Source organism: Catharus ustulatus, chromosome Z (assembly GCF_009819885.2).
Source record: "Catharus ustulatus isolate bCatUst1 chromosome Z, bCatUst1.pri.v2, whole genome shotgun sequence".
Taxonomy (NCBI): domain Eukaryota; kingdom Metazoa; phylum Chordata; class Aves; order Passeriformes; family Turdidae; genus Catharus; species Catharus ustulatus.
In genome coordinates, this window is record NC_046262.2 from 18,644,328 (window position 1) to 18,661,414 (window position 17,087).

The 17,087-nt window shown below is 42.3% G+C and overlaps 1 protein-coding gene across 1 annotated transcript; it reads right to left on the bottom strand.

Annotated features, from left to right (window-relative positions):
- Window positions 1–8,851: 8,851 nt before the first annotated feature.
- On the bottom strand, window positions 8,852–16,363 carry PLK2 (polo like kinase 2). The gene is made up of 14 exons (XM_033086230.2): window positions 16,057–16,363; window positions 15,547–15,654; window positions 15,300–15,416; window positions 14,980–15,109; window positions 14,621–14,708; window positions 14,250–14,345; window positions 13,858–14,056; window positions 13,622–13,769; window positions 13,191–13,288; window positions 12,428–12,551; window positions 11,950–12,190; window positions 11,727–11,856; window positions 11,530–11,640; window positions 8,852–11,406 (listed from the first exon to the last, which is right to left on the bottom strand). Exons 1-14 carry the CDS (start codon window positions 16,279–16,281, stop codon window positions 11,215–11,217), a joined length of 2,007 nt encoding a protein of 668 aa, XP_032942121.1. The 5' UTR covers window positions 16,282–16,363; the 3' UTR covers window positions 8,852–11,214.
- Between the last annotated feature and the right edge of the window lie 724 nt (window positions 16,364–17,087).

Consider the following 17,087-nt stretch of genomic DNA (forward strand, 5'->3'; position numbering starts at 1 on the left):
TTTACATAGATGGGCACTCTAGGTGTGATCACCATTGCCTATTCCAAGCAGTCTGCATGCAAGCCAGATGTATCCAGAAGCTGTATACTATGCCATAACACGAAAGTTGTCTTTGTCAGAGCGCACTTGGGATGACAGCTACAAGGACCACACATGTTTGCTTTTGACAGGCTTTTGCAAAAGGAATGTAAGCTCAGTTCCAACTGCTTCTGCCCGTGAAGACATCTTCTCTGTGATGAGTCTGGTCTTGATCATGCTTTTTATCTAGGTTAATGGTTCACTGATTTTATCGGTGTCAGAGCTGGCCATACCACCACTTTGCTGTGTCTTGTTACCCAGGTGCATGGCTTGGTGGCCTATGTTCTTATCTTTGCTGATGACAGCAGCCTGTGCATCCTGGTCCAAAACAATCTCTGTTTTCTCCATATCATGCCCTCTGCATAGAGTGTCCATCCTGAGTCGTTCTGCAAGTTCACTGTCCTGAATTCTTTTAAGTCCATTCCCAAGAAATACTTCTTTCACAATAGGACATACACCCTAATCAGAATAAAACAACAAACAAGCCCTCTTAACTGCACTATACCAAGGACCATCCCTTAGTAAGTGACCATATAATCTTATTGTTGCTCCTCCTGTCATTCCTCACCTCCTTACTACCCAGCAATTATTCTGTGTCTATAATTAGTTCACACTGCTGCAACAAGAGATACTAACTCACCACCTTAGGCCTGTTGAACATTTCCTGAAATGGGTTTTGCAGGGGACAACAACTACTGGGGACAAATGTCTGGAAACCCCTCAGAAGAAGGACTCTAATGTCCTTTCTCTTCAGAAAGACACTTACCTACCCCCAGAAATCATCATTGCTAGTTGCATTCCTGCTGTCTCAGGTCCTTAGTTAATGGCATCTTGGACAAGAAACACATCTTTGCTTTGTCTGTGCAGTTCTCCTGGTATCAGCAAGACTGTTAAAGGAAACCCAAGTGAACATGATTTACCCATAATAAGTACCTAATGTAATAAGGTGTGTCTCCTATATTTATAATAAGTAATGATTTCACATCCCTTTATTTTTGAGAAGCATTCATCATAGATATTCCTTCTTAAAATGAGATCTATTAGTCAAATTCAGCCAAAATTATGAAATTTCTTCACATTTCTACATTTCTTTATGACTCCATTCAGTAAAGAAGTAAATTCTGTACCGCAATTTGTTGTGCAGCACCTGGAATATTATAAGGTTTATTCCAAATTTAACTTATGTTAGGGATTTAATCACCCCAAGAAAATATTAGGTAGAGTTATTCTACTTGCTCTGTGAGCCTGCTATAATCTTACTTTGTAAGCATTCTTGAAAGCATGAGATTTAAAGGACTTAGAGTTTTATGGTTGTTTTACATCTGTTCACTAGTAGAAAACATTGGATTGTTGATCCCTTCTCTCTAATGAATTCAGAATGCCTTTTATAAGCCTTATTGAAACTACAAATATGAAAATGGTCTTTTTTAAGGCTATAAAAGACAGAATTAATTTTGAAAAATATCTAAAGACCATTTAAGTGTTAGACAATGCACTGGTTACATTGTCCTCTATTTTCTAGTTTCAAAGAGTCCAAATTAGCTACAAATAACATTTACAAACTTCTACTATTGACCATGACTAGAATTGCAACGTACAGTACTCAACCATAGGAAATCACAGAATAATACGATATGTTGAGTTGGAAAGGACCTACAAGGAGCATTGAGTCCAAGTCCTGGCTCTACAGAGCACCATCACCAAAAGTCACACCATGTGCCCAAGGGTATTGTCCAAAGGTTATTTGCACACCATAAAATGGATACACAACTACAGGGTCACTCTTTGTTTTTCCAACTCTGGTTTCAATAAATCCATAGCATAAATCCATTGTTTGTGAAAAGAATCAGTGTTAAGAAGAAAATACCACATCTCTCTATAGGATCCTTCCATGGCTTTGGTCGCTTTTTTCTTTTTCCTTACCTAAGAGCAAGGTCATCACTAGTTGCAAGTTCCCTCCTCTCCAAGCACCCACTTCGAGATCCCAGGACGTGACCTGGAGAAATGCTGAGCATTCCTCCTGAGGAGAAGGAATAAACACCAGTAAAAACTATGAATGTTTGAGTAAAGCTGGAGAAAGGGATCTCAAGCTGATAAACAGATACCCTGTGTGTGCTGTCTTACTTTTTTAAAACTGATGTACTAGTGCTGTTTATCTGACCACCATATTCCACATAACATCCAATATGTTAGTATCCAGGAATAATTTGATGTGGAAAGTCTGCAGAAGAGCACATAAATACAAAGCAGATATGCCATTGGCATCTACAGCACTTCAGGTATGAGTTGGATGGATACAACATTTAAGAGGGGGAACCAGACTGTAAATCACAGAGACAATGATGCTACAGGCTCTGATTTTGGGCAAGATCCCTACTTCATATTGTTGAATTCTTATCCTTTTCAGATAACTGTATTTCCAATGTCCACACACCTCCATGAAAAGTGATTATATCACCAGCTGCTTGTCTGTATAAAATGTTAGGATTAGTTGAGTTCAGTACAGTACCTGCACTGTTTCCTTCTTCATTTTAGTTTTTCTCATTGAAGAATGGAACTTTGTACTGCACTTCTACATCTGAAATTATACGAAAAGGTAAACCTGAGACCAAAGAAGTAATCTATTAAGAAGACACTAATTTCACTTGTTGTGGACAAATCAGAAAATAGTTTACAGTAAATTCACGAATACAAGCCGCACTGAGTATAAGCCGCATCTCTGGGTGTTGGCAAATATTTAGGTTTTTGTCCATAAATAAGCCGCACCTGAATATAAGCCGCTCTGTCGTTCGCAGCGAGGACCCGCGTGCAACAAAGTTGCCAAATACTAACAGAACGGTGGCAGGGCAGGGTTTACTGGCTCAGCTAAGGCTGTGCACGCTCGTCCTGCTAGGGGCTGCTGACGGGGCCAGGAAGCCCAGCCCGGCGCTGCCGCTCGGCGGGGCCACTGGGGGCCAGCTGCCGCTGCCACTGGGCTCGGTCACCACGGCCTGGTGCTGCCCTGTGGTGGTAGGCAGGGACGGAGCCCCCCGTCTCTTCCCCGAGCCGCGGCAGTGGCAGCCCGGGTCCCCCGCCGCCTCCCCGAGCCGCAGCAATGGCAGCGCGGGGCCCCCCCGTCTCTCCCCCGGGCTGTGGTAGGGAGCTCTCCCGCCTCTCTCCCCACCCTCCGTGCTGCCTGCAGGCAGCCAGGCTCCACCCACAGTGCAACAGAGTAGTGATTTGCAACAATCGCAAAATGCCAACTTTGCAGCAGCAGCTCTGCTCGACACTCTGGCTGGCACTTCTGAGGTTGTAGATGTCAGAAAATTATTCACATATTAGCCGCTCCTGAGTATTAGCCGCATTTCCGGTTTAGGAGCAAAATCTTAGTCAAATTGGTGCGGCTTGTATTCGTGAAATTACTGTACTTTTTCATTATGCAGATGATGAACAATCAAATTAAAAGACAAAAGACTAAAAAGGCAGAAAATAAACCATAATAAAGTACTAGGACATGGGAAGCTCTTTCCATTGCAAGTAGTAGTCCAGAAGAGATACTGCTTAAAGAAGTCACAAATTACCATCAGTGGTGAAAGTTCAAGTTCAGAATATCAGTTGTTGGTTCTAAAAATGCCACCCATATATCACACATCTCAGGTAACAGCTGCCATATCCCTGGTTACCCACCCCAAATACCCCACATAATCCCTGACCAGTCAGAAGCAACTTTGTGGAAACAGGGTGTTTTAGCTGCTATGCCTGCTGCTTAGTCATTAGACCTCTTTCCTGTGAAGACTTCCAGCAAGGATACCAATTAATGCAAATGGCTTGTAATTAACAGTGATGATTTTTGTAACGTGGATACCTTCTCAGTATGAACAGGAATGAGCCACCAACTCATTTCACATGAGGCAACCATCAGGAGGGAAAGATTTGCAGTTAATAAAGGCCCATGTGAGAACGAAACCAGTGACTCAGAAGAGTAATGCATTGTCTTGCAATACTGGTCCCCAGTGCTGGCACCACTAATCTAAATAGATCAGACCATTGTTAATCCTTTGTTTTACTGAGAATGTGAAAATTCCCTTAACACTTACTTCACATTTGATTTCCTCACAGATGTGTGTTGTGTGTAATAAGTGTGCTGCCTCCTGACAGAGCACCTTCTCCATTACTTGGAAGGGAATTCACTCTCTCAGCATGCCTTTTGTTTTCACCTGTTCAGCTCCACTCCTGTCTCCTCCTGTGAGTAGGATGATGCCTCTTCAACTGCCTCCACTTTCACACTGATAATTCTCCATTTCACCCAGTTCATCACTGCTCTCTTGGCTCTCCTGGCAACAGATGTGGAAAGGTTGCTGACACATAAGTTCACGTGTCTCCCTTTCCTTCTCAGCTCCATTTAATGTGGCCAGATTTTATTTTTTCTGTGATTTTCAATTTCTGCACTTGACTCATTCTCTGTTGTGTCTTGATTCCTGTTATTGTCTTTTCTCTGGTCACAACACTCAGTATTTTACCTCTGGCCTATACATGCCCAGGGCATGCTGGCCATCTTCTCTATCATCTCACATCCTCTCAAACAGCTTTCTTTAATGCAACCCATGAGATAACACTGGAGCTTACTCTCCTGCTCTAAAAATATGAGCTCCCACTTAGTCCTCTTTTATTGGCTGATAATGGATCAATTATACAACCAGAATCCTCTGTGGCTTCTAATTGCTTTTATTTTCTACCTCAAAGACCATTCCCTTCCCATCCCCAGGTTAGAGATTCACCTCATCCGTGAGGCAAAGGTGAGTAAAAGGAGGCTCCTCACTGCAGGCCCTACTACATGGGCACATGGGACCTGCTGTGGCCCTGCTTGGGGCTAGCTCCCACAGCTAGTCATTCTGGGGCAGCTCCCACCAGGCTAGTTCTGTCTCGGCCGGCTGCGGTCCCATTGCGGCTCTGTCTCGGCCCCGCTATGGCTCTGTCTCGGCCCCGCTGTGGCCCTGTCTCGGGCTATGGCTCTGTCTCGGCCCCGCTATGGCTCTGTCTCAGCCCTGTTATGGCTCTGTCTCGGCCCCACTGTGGCCCTGTCTCGGCCCTGCTATGGCTCTGTCTCAGCCCTGTTATGGCTCTGTCTCGGCCCCACTGTGGCCCTGTCTCGGCCCCGCTGCGGCCCTGCCTTGGCTCTGTCTCACCTGCTGGCTGCTGACCCACCACACCTCATCCGTCCGGCTGCCTCCTGCCTCGCTGCCACAACATATTTGCTGCAGGGGAGAGTTGAAAATGGGGCCTCTGTCTCCCAAAATATTGTCTCTGCTGGCTGCCCCAGCCAACACTGCCTCATGTTTCTATCCCAGGTCTCCCTCCCCTGAGTCACTGGCTCTCCAGTACCTTCCCTTCCTCCCAGTGTTATGAGCTCCCTCACTTTTTCCAGAGCCCCACAGTAAACCCATGTTCCCACATACCCCTTGTGCCATGACTCACCCTCCCTAGCTAACCTTCTAATTATTTGCAATTAACAATAACAAGAAGGAACTGACACTAAATAGAGATGATCAGATGTGAGGATGAGTTCAGTGCAAATGCTTAGAGAGACAGAAACAGCACCATATACTACTGAATAATCCTATAATCATTCTGCGTACCTTCCTCTTACCATAACCACTGCCTGACACTATTGTGCTTTACACCTTTTATGAGATATCCAACCTTGGTTGGAAGCAGAGGCCATCCACTTTCATTTCCACAGGTGCTCATTGTTAACTGAGATAAGGGCATCTGAAAATGAGGCTAGCTTTTAAGATTTTCTATGTAAAGCAACATCAAACATAACTGTTGCAGCCTGTGCTAATGTATACTACAAGGCATTTAAATTACCATGAGCTTGTCTCAGCTGCCTTAGATTTTCCTGTACTAAAAAGTCCAGCCTTTCCTGTTCTGCCCACTTATTGTACCTCTCACGCATCTTTTACTGCAGCTATTCATGACTTAATGCAATGGCAGGCATGAGAAGCTGACCTTGAGGATGATATAAAAATTGGTTTTTTTTCTTTCTATAGAAGATTAAACTTGCTTTGATGGCATAACTTTGTTTCATTTCTTTCGCTCTTATTGACTTTCCTCCTCAGCCACATTCTACTTTATAATGCATTATGCTTCCCATTTTTCCCATCAGAGCCAGCAGTCTTAATCCACTGGATCCAGAATCCCAGCACAAAAGTCTTGTTACTTTCATTCCTCCAGTGAAGGCTATTCCAAAATAATAAAACGATATTAAAATTTATTATTTATAATAAATAAAGGAAAAAATCTTATAAGCTATGAATCAGAGGCTGTGTTACAAGGATAAAATGTCATATGTGTAGAATTTTCATGAGTTGTCAGAGTTTACCATTAATTTGATTCTAATGTTGTCTGTGAAACTGGTGAAGCATGACCAGGAGCAGTGAGGTCTTCTGGAGCTGGCAGTAAGATTGAAAAGGTGATTTCAAAGCGTCTTTTATTCATGGCATTAACAACATTGCTCTTGTGGTTATTTGATGTGAAATACTGGGAACCGAATCCTTCAGAAGAAAGGTCCAAAAGAATGGTGTCCTAGATGACCAGGTTGTAATGGGTAATTGTGTTACTTTAGCACTTTGGAACACTTTGTCTAGGAAGACCTAGTTGTGTGATAGATAATAAGCCTCAAATATCTCAAATCCAGGTAAGCAATTTAAACAAACTGGTATTTATTCCTCAGGGTGGGGAATGGAACAAAAAAAAGTTCACCTCTGCCTAAGATTTTCAGTGTATGGAGAGACATTCAAGTAGCCATCCACTCACTTATGGATGTTGTTTGTTTGACCTTTTCTTTTATATAACTTTTGAAACCATCAGCAGAAAATGGCAGTAATTTTCAAGATCATTCAATATATGTAAGGAAGGCAGAGTGTGGAATAGTCTTCATTTCTGGCCTGCCACAAAAGACACCAGCCTACAAACTGCCAAAGTGCTGGGTGAGTTCATTCAGGTCTTCCACTCAGAGTCTTCAGTGGAGGCAACTATAAAATACCTTATTGCTTTTTTACCTCTGAAGAAAACGTTTTTAGTAACTCTTTACCAGGGCCAGTTTGGTAACAATAATGCCTCATGTCAATTTCACTAACCCTTTTATGTTTTTATCATGAGGATTAAGGTGTTTCTTCCAATAGTAAGCAGGAAAGGGCATTAAAAATGCCAATCAGGATAATACCTTATTCCTGTTCAGATCACATCTACTTGTTATGGACAATAGAAAATGGTTTTTATTTTACCTATGATTTCATAGTAGAGAAAAAACCCACAATGACTTCAAGTGTAGCCAGTAAAACAGAATCTTTCAAATCAACTGTGTTCCCGTATCTAACCAGATTTACATGGATAAATCCCAGAGCTAAATCTTTACTTTCTGTTATCCGAATTTCCAAACACCATGATAATCCATTATATTTGTGTCCATATATATTTAAATGTTTATTTAAATGGAGTTTAACCTCTTGATTGTATGTTCCAGTCTGACATTGTGGCAATTCAATTAAAGATACTTCTGCCACTGTTGGTGTCCATAAGGCATAAAGTTTATAAAACCAGACCAAAACGAAAAAAAAGCCATGGCCTACGCTATGCATTATTCTGGTTGATTCCTTGGGTATGCATCTAGCTGAGGATTCATAACTATCTATAAGTTTCTATAATTTTAAAAATTTCAAATTTACGTTTAGAATCCATTTAATCTGGCACAAAAATACCTGTTATTGATGGGCAGCTGAAGGATCATTCTCTGATATGACTATTTTCAGACAACATAGCTTTAACGTAACAGATTATTTTTCTAGTTTTCTAATTAACCTGGAGAATGTTTGGAAGTTTATTCAGTATTGCAAAGTAGCATATACCAAAACTGGTTTCTTTTTTCTTATATGTATTTTATATAGGAACTTAATGAAATGGAATAATTTCAGGAAAGGATTACAGAATCCACTAGAATACTTGAGTTACTAGTGGCATCAGTGGGCAATGCATTTTGTTAATGCTGATGCATGACCTGTTTGAATAATTTTCTTGTTTGCTGCCAGATTAGCGCACTTAGTCATGCAAGTATGTGTGCATACTTGCAAAAATATATTTTCAAACCTCATAAAGAAGTTTTGATAAGACTACAAAAGATTTTTTTCTTGTCAATGTTATTTCATTGTATCCAGCATTCATACCTGACAAACCTTTGTGTTTTCACTTAATCTTTTAATCCTCACATTTCCTTTCAAGTGCTTATACTCCCCAACTAGATTTTATGCTGTTTTCTCTTGGTTTCCATATAAGAGATTAGAACAATTGCTGGACCAGCATAAAATACAGACCACATCTTTCAAGAGAAGGTAAGACATTTGTTATACAGAAGATAGGGACAAATTGCTTTCTAATATTTATCTTCCTATACACAGAATTACAAGAGGGAGCTACATGTTTAAGTAAAGAAAACCAAGTAGTGCACTACAATATCTTATTTAAGACAGGATCCACACTGAGAAAGAGTTTTAGAACCTTTGTTCCTGATGCAAGTTCTTATACCAAGAATTTTAATATGGTTTTCCCTCCTTGGGCTCAGAGATTAGGACAAAAGCACTTTGAAAAGCGCAATGCTCCTTAACCTGATCTAAACATCTATCTTGTTCTGCAATATGAAAAGAAAAAGTGAGGTAAGGATATAGAGCAGAAGCCTCATTAAGCAGAAAGATACATAAGGATTTAGCAAGAACTGAACACAAACACTGCACACAACTGATTCATGTAACTTATTTTAGCAAGGTGTATTTCAAACATCCACAAGCAACTACCATCCTGGAACCTTTACACACACTTTTAAATATTCTGCATTAAAAGCTGGTTTATTTGCTTACACAAGCCTGAATTACTGCCATACAAGCATGATTTTGGTACCCAAAGAAATCATAGTAGCTGAATAAAGGTTTGCACTTTCTCTAGCACACAGATGAACAAAAAGAGGTTTTTCCATGTAACGTACTATAGCTGTAGTAAATTTTGTGTTTGAAATGTACACAAACTGTATGTTTACTGGTGTCATAAACAAAAAGGAAGATTTTACTTTGTTAGGGAAAAGAATGCAACAGTAGCTGTATGTGTGCAGCAGAATTAGGTAAATCATGGCCTCTCAGGAATAAAATCAGCCATTATCCCTTGAAGAAAGTAGACAGTTGGGAAGCTGAATTCTGCTCACTATAGCAAGTATATATTTAACTTCACTGATCTGCCTAGAGTTACATTAATGAATCCATCTGAAGAACTCAATTGGGTCTTCCTGTCTAGACTTGAGAAGTAAATAAATATTACCTACTTCATGGTATTCAATACAACAAACCCAATCATATTTATACACACTTGCTGCAAGATGAAGCAAGCCAGTGGTAAGTACTCTGCTCACCATTTCAGATTGACATCTGTACTTTATTTAGTTTGTGTTTTATCACTGTGCCAGTTCCTTACATTCAGCTGCTGTGATTGATACACGAATGGCAATTGATGTCTTCCAGGAAAGGCTTCATTTAGTCATAGGAACAATAGGTCAAGTAAGCAACTGAACTGCTTGCTGTTGCATCAGAACAGTTACTTGAAGACAGCTATGTTTATACAGGTCCAGGTACTGTGCAATATCTAAGAGAAATAAGCCCAGTCCACAAGGGAGACAATTTCCCTCTGTCTGGAGCCCATGATTTCTCCATAATTGCACCTACTTGCGTGGTTTTAACTGACAAATAGCATTTCCTCAGTTTGGGAAAGCCATTATGTAAGTGGATGTTTAGAAGTAGTAGGATTGCAGAAAGTAGCAGGCTATACCGATGCTAGTCTCAGCTGTTTTGAACTGCTTTACAGAAAACTTAGTGTGTACCATAAATCATAATTTGTCTTAGTAACACTGGCAGTTCTTTATAATTGGCAGTTGGGTAGAGTAAGCCCAAAGCTGACACTAAGTCACCCTTTTATTTTTTCACCCTTTTGCTTTTACTTTAGTGGCATAAGGAGTTAACCAAGGGCAGAAAAAGATAAAATATAAAGCTCAGTAGGGGTGAAGTGATAGGTATGGTCAATTCATTGTGCTGTTGAGGTATGAGGGGACTCAGCCCCTTAGAAAGAGCATGCAGTCATAGCAAGCAGAGAACTTACACTGCTCTTTATCCTTCAGTCTTCTGCATACTATCCAGAAGAGAGTTTGTTCCAGTCAGTACAAAACATCAGTTTTGGGATGCAGTATATCTTGAAGAGATCCATACTTTTGTTTTAAGCCCTTAGTTATTTCCTAAGTGTCAAGGCCTACATCACTAGTCTGTAGGCACCAACAGCACTTGTTTTAGGGTTGCAGCTATAATTAACAATATCCTTGTTGGTGTTTATAACTGCAAGTGGGCATAGACACGGACAAACCTGCCTACCCCTTCATATCCAGACCTGTAGCAAACTTTTTTAAAAACAGCATTTAGAAAGCAAATCTGCAAGATTTTTTGTAATGCAAAGTAAAGCATGCTCAGTCATACTGGAGAAAGAGTGGAGAATGATACTTCAGATTTCCATTCTTTATTGCCAACAGATTTATATTTAAAATGCCAAGGTCCAAAAAAAAAAAAGTAATAAATACTTCACTTTAGGCTGTAATAAATAAAAAAAAAAATTAACAAGGAATGCACTTTGCCAGCCACAAGTGTGGGTATTTTTGAAAAATAAGGAAAAAAAACAGTATGGCCATAGTTCACAGTTAAGCAACCAGAAGCTGCTTGTTACAATTATCCCCAACAACGGAGCTCTCCCTTCCCTCCCTTTCCAGATGTGTATTCACAGTTTAACTCCACCAGAGATGCTCTCTTACAGAGCAAACAGACACACTCTGCTCCGAGTTCAAGTCAAATATATCTTTAACACACATGAAGCAAGGAAAACTATGATCCGAAGAACTCCTTGTCACAATATTTTAGTCCAAGAAGTAGGTTTAGGCTTCTAATAGATGTGTGCCCAGCACACTTGGACTGTCCAGTTTTCGTACCACCACACATCCATCATCAACATACTAGTTGCTCCACCATCTCCACTGTAGAGTCACAGTGAACAAGAGAGTCCATTTGGTTTAACAGAGTTCCTTCAGTTACATCGCTGCAGCAGCATATTCAGAGCATATTCCATTCTGTGTTTTAGTTCCAATGAACATCCAGAAACCAGAAGAGTTGTCAGACGAAACGTTGTGGATATCCTGTCTTCATTTATGTAGGTAAGGAGATATTCCTCACTCTGATTGCAAATTATGACTTTTGTGTGATCATGATAGAAGTTCACCTGTAATAAAAGAAAAGCAAGTTGCTGTTTATCTACTTTCTCCTCTCAGTTTCTAAGTATTTTATTGCAATAAAGCTAGCTAAGTCTCAAAGACATTTTCTCTGGTGATGCTACCACACTTACTTGAAACGTGCCATCGTTGAAAAGCATCATTAGTGCTTTATCAGATTTGAGCCACTGTAAGAGGTAAAGCCTGGGCCGGCGCACATCTGTTAGGCTGGGTAAATCTCCTCCCTAGGAAAGGGAACAGACTGTGTTAAGCACTCAGCTCATATTTAGCGTATTTTTACAGCTCAGGATCCTGAAGGTGCTGAACTTACATCCATGAGGTTCTCCTCCATATAGTGAGAGAAATACTTCAGTACAGTTACTTGGCTAATGAATTGTTCAGGAGCCTCTGCGGCTGAGAAAACAGAGCATTGGCCTAGCTCAGCATAATAGTGCACTGTCCTGAAAAAAAAAAAAAAGAAAATAAGAAGGTTAGTATGAGAAACATATTTCATGCTTAAACTGCTTTAGTGAGTTGCTGGCTTTGAGTCTTACTTTTTGTCTGGCAGAAGGCTCATATGTGCCCCATTGTTGAAGAGGACACCAACAGTGTGATCTGACAGCTGGTACCCAAAACCATACTTGTTGGAGTAGTCCACCCATTTTGTCACCCATTGGAAGGATGCTGTCAGCTGTTCTTTGGGATTGCTGTCTGCTTCTGGCATGTTCTCCAGACATCCTCTCAATACTCTTGCAACTGTATCAGCAACACTTCCCATGGTAGTGTCTTCCAAACCTGAAAAGGAAGGATTATTAGATTGACAAGAGCACATAGATTTTAGTTCTAAATCCTTCAGTTACCTAGATTTTAAGAAATCTAGCCTTGATAATTCTCTAATTCAAATTTCCCACAAATATTGGCTTTTGCAACATCAAACATAAGAGGACAAAAGAATGTTTGTTTCAAACTTTCAAGATATGAGGAAAATAAAGGTTGAATTCAGACTTAGAGATCACATTCTGTTGCACTTACATTCACTGCTACTGCTGCAGCTTCCCAAAGTTCCTCTGACTATCATCCGAATGGAGTCTCCAATCTGCTTAGTTTCTGGCAATGCTCCCGGCTTCACCACTGTTGTGGTAAGAGGCTGAATCTCCTAGAAGAGATGTCAGACATGTAAACATCAAACGTAACACAAGCCAAGGATTATACACAAGTTTTGCATGGCTCTCCTGTTTCTCAACAAATTATAAACTCTAGGGGAACTGGTATTCACGTACAAAGATTGCAAAGTACAAAGAGCTGCTGCTAGACTGAGCTTAGAGCAGCACACCAGGTCTTTCCATTCTTTAGATCTTCAATTTGCATCTCACAGGTTATTAATCAGTTCTCTGCTCTCCTGCCCTAGAAAGGGAGTAGCTTTGTGCAGGTCTGAACACCAAACAGTAAAAGATAGATTTCAGCAATTTATTCTTTTAAGAAGCCCTAGTAAATCATCAACTGAAGACTTGTTTTTGTAATATTGAGAAATAGCACCTGGCAGACAAGTTAACGCACAAGCAACAATGAAGTCTAGGCAGATACTATAATTACTCAAAAGCCAAAATTTATAGTCTACCTGCAAAGGCTACCATACCTTTGTGATGCTTGTTTAAGCTCTCTTAAAGCAACTCTGCTAATCATTTAAGCTTGATTATGCTGTGCACAGCCCCAGTTCTGATATCCAAGTCAAATATAATTTAGTTATAGCTACTCCACCCAACTATTACTGGATTTGAACTGCACTTGCATATACCTCATCTGTCTTGTGTTTGGGGGCCTGCTGGGTTATCGATGTCTTCTTCAAATCATGTCTGAGCTTGTAGATTTCTTCATCTTCTTTAGCTAGCCTGTCTGCAATACAGGAAAACAAATATTTAATCCTGAATCTGGAAGTGCTACTGATTTATAGAAAGCATACAAGTTAGTTGCAGAAAATATAGTGTCTCTCTCCAGCAGCTTATTCTAAGGCTGCCATAGTCTCCCAGAGAAATGCCATTATACACAAATCACTTAAGGGACTAAATTTCAATAGGCATTACAAACTAACAGATCACCAATATAGATATGGATGCTGGATAAATAAAATAAATAAATAAAACTGCTCTGTTGCTATCTCACAGATGTACACCAATATGAAACTGATGCAATAGAGATAAGTTGATTGTATCTAGGTTTGAAACTTACTATGTGTGTCGAAGTATCTGGCCTTATCCTTTTTACCCCCAAAGAGAGCAGCAGCCGCTTTTTTGAAGAAATTTTTAGCAGGACTTGACAAATGGAAATCAGGGACAGTGTGACAACAGCTTGCAGAAAGTCTATCAGGTGTAAAGCCCTGTGGAAATGCAACACAAATTTTTAGATCACAGAATGCATTTTTGTATGAATTTTTTTTTACACCACTGATAGCAGACAGTACAAACCTGTAAGAAGAATTCATGTCGAATTATTTCATCTAAACTGGGCCGATCTTCAGGATTTTTTGACAACATGCTAGCTATTAAGTGTTTTGCAGGTGCCAAGAGAGATGACGGCAGGCTGTATCTTGCTTCCCTTATACACCTGTATGTTTCTTTAAGATTTGTAGTCTCAAACGGGGGTCTTCCCAACAGCATTGTATACCTGTTCAAAGGAAAAGGATTTTAGTTTTCACTGCGCTTTTGTCTACAGCTACAAAAAAAAAGCTTTGTCTATCTCCCAGCATGAATTTCTGCATTTGAGCTACACATGTATGAAAAGCTGCATCTCCTTTGATCTCTCAAAAGCCTAAGCCAGTGATAGATATATTATATTTCAAAGGCAGGGAAATACTTACATTACACAGCCTAAGGCCCATATATCAGATTCACAGCCATGCCCTTGTTTGTTGAGGACTTCTGGAGAGAGGTAATTTGGTGTGCCACATATTGTTCTGAAAAAAATCAAAGACGCCACAGAGCTGGTTAGTATTTTAAATAGAAAGAGGAAGGAACTATTTTTCATAGGGCAGGTTTTCCTCTCAAGTTCAGACAAGAACTTGAGACATCTAAAGAGAAGCTGTAGGAACTTTGATAGCATAGATGTTTTTTCATTTTGTCTTTGTGATACTGGAAGGGCAGAAACCAGCTTTTACTATAGAACATGACTACTCATTTTCATATGAATTTAGTTTCATTTACTACTAGACTACATTTTTGATCCTCCTACCTCCTCCTGTGCTCCAGTGGTTCCAGCCTAGCTGCCAAGCCAAAGTCACCCAGCTTCAGTTCCATGTTCTCATTGATGAAGAAGTTACCTGGCAGACAAAGAAATTCCAGTTAGTCCATCTCTGGCAAGGTAGGAATGCATTTGCCACAGGTGCTGAGTCATACTTTGTTCAGAGCCAGAAGCTAGGCAAGATTTTTTTTTTTTAATTAGGAATGCTTAATGTCATCCCTTAAGCACTATGAGTTTCCACTGTAAAAGCTGATTCTACTAAACGAACTATCACCATAAAAGGATAAAGTAGTACAAGGCTGACAGGGCTAGAGGAGTCTGTTTTGAAGTTGGCAATAAGGAGAACTTACCTAGTTTAAGATCCCTGTGTAAGATTTCCTGTTCATGAAGATACTTCAGCCCTGACACAATTTGCCTGAGGTAGTATCGTACTTCTGGTTCTGTCAATACTTTCCTCGCTTTTAAGATGTGAGCCATTGACTGCAGAGGAAAAACAAAGGCAGAAATGTCACTGACAATGCATGCACAAGATTCACCTTAAGTAAAAGTAAATGAATTCATAGAAAAGCAACAACTAAAGCCACAAAAAATAACTTTCACACATCACACATATAAATTAGTTGTAGACTCTAGGTAAGTAAATACTGGATTTCTCTCAGGTGATGCTCACCCTTCTACTGCAGTATTCCAAAAGAATGTAAATATTCTCTCTGTCTTCAAAGTAATGGTAAAACTGCACAACATGTCTATGATTAAGCATTCTGTGCAGCTCGATCTCTTTATCAATCTGAAAAGACAAGAAAGGTGGGAAAGAAGAAAGGTGTTAGCCTTACTTCCACCATTTCAGGAAAGGGGTAGGCAATCCACCACACAAAGAGTTCGAGAAGGGGGAAAAAAAATAATTCCTGCATACATACCTTCTCCCTTTGATGAGGTTTTGCTACTCTGCTGTGAGGAATTATTTTTGCAGCATAAACCTTATTTGTTGTCAAATCTGTCATTTCATAACATTTGGCAAATCCACCCTAGAGAGACACAGAAGAAAAAAGCAATTAGAGCAGGTATAAATGTAGTCCCGCACTTAGTCATTCACCAGCTCATGTATTAGTCAAGAAGCGCAGCTTCCTTAGCAGAAGGCAATTTTCTAAGGACAGGTCCTGGGTTCATCGTCTGTCGGGGGATTCACGCTCCCCACTCCCCGCATGCAACATCCAAGAGATTCCCGCGGGCTCGCCCGCGCCGAAGGCAGGATGCGGGCAGGGCGCTCGGTCGCTCCGCGCCCGGCCGGGTGGCGCTGGGCAGGCGGCGGCGGCAGCAGCGCGGAGCGCTCCGCTCTCGGCGAGCGCAGCCCAGAGACCGCCCCGGCCGAGAAGGGCGAGCTGGGCACACCCGACTCGGGAGGGCACGGGGCTCGCCGCGGCCATTACCTTTCCGAGCACCTTGCCGCGGCAGTAGCGCTTCCCCGTCGTGGGGTCAGTTATAATCCGGGAGACCTCGGCTGCGGGGTGGCCGTGCTGGTGCGGCTGCTGGTGCGGCGGCTCCTCCGCCTTCTTCCTGCGCGACTCGCCCCCGGCCCCTCTGCCCGCCACCGCCTCGCAGCACTTGGCACCGCCGCCGCCCGGTGGGTGGGCGATAGTCCGTAGCAGCTCCATCACCGTGCCCTGCCGGCTCCGTCCTGCCTGCCCTCCTCGATCCCGCTTCACCTGCCCTACCCTTCCCACCCGCTCTGCTGGCGACGCCGAGCAGCTCGCCCGCTCGCCCTTTATAAAGTGCGTGCCGGCTCCTCCCCAAGGCTGAGGGGCGGTCCCCGCCCGGACTCCGCTCCGCCCGCCCGGTTCGGTTCGGCCCTGCCCTGCCCCGCCCCGCCCCACCAGGGCCGGAGGAGAGCCGGGCACCGCGGGGGTGTCCTGTTCTGCCCTCGCTTACCGGGAGCGGAGCGGGGCGGCGGGGAGAACAGGCGCTGAACCCGCCCTACAGCGGCGGAGGACGCTCTGGCCGCTCCGGTCCCGTGTGGGACAGACAAAGAGAGCTTCAGCAAAAGATGTGTTTTCCTCGCTCGAGGATTGCTGCGTGCGGGGCGCTGGGGGCCGGTGATGGACCGAGCTGTGCCCGCAGGAGCAGCCCCGTAACGCGGGCGTGTTACTGCATGTGAGGAGAGGACGGAGTTTGTCCCGCCTATGCCAGGGCATCTCCACCACAGCAGAGAGATGGGACCAGCGTGGAGCTGAGGCCCATGGGCTTGCTCGGATGGTACAAATCACAGGTGTGAATGCCCCGCTGCCAAGGGGCCACCATGTCCCTCCCTTTGCAAGGAGAGCTCACTAGGGATATCCCCCGCAGATGTCTGACAATAGTCAGCTCTAAAATCTCTTCATGTGCAGCAAATTAATTAGGTTGGAAGGCACCTGGAGGCAATTGTAGTATAGGGCCTCTGTACAGACAATTGCTAAAAAGTGAA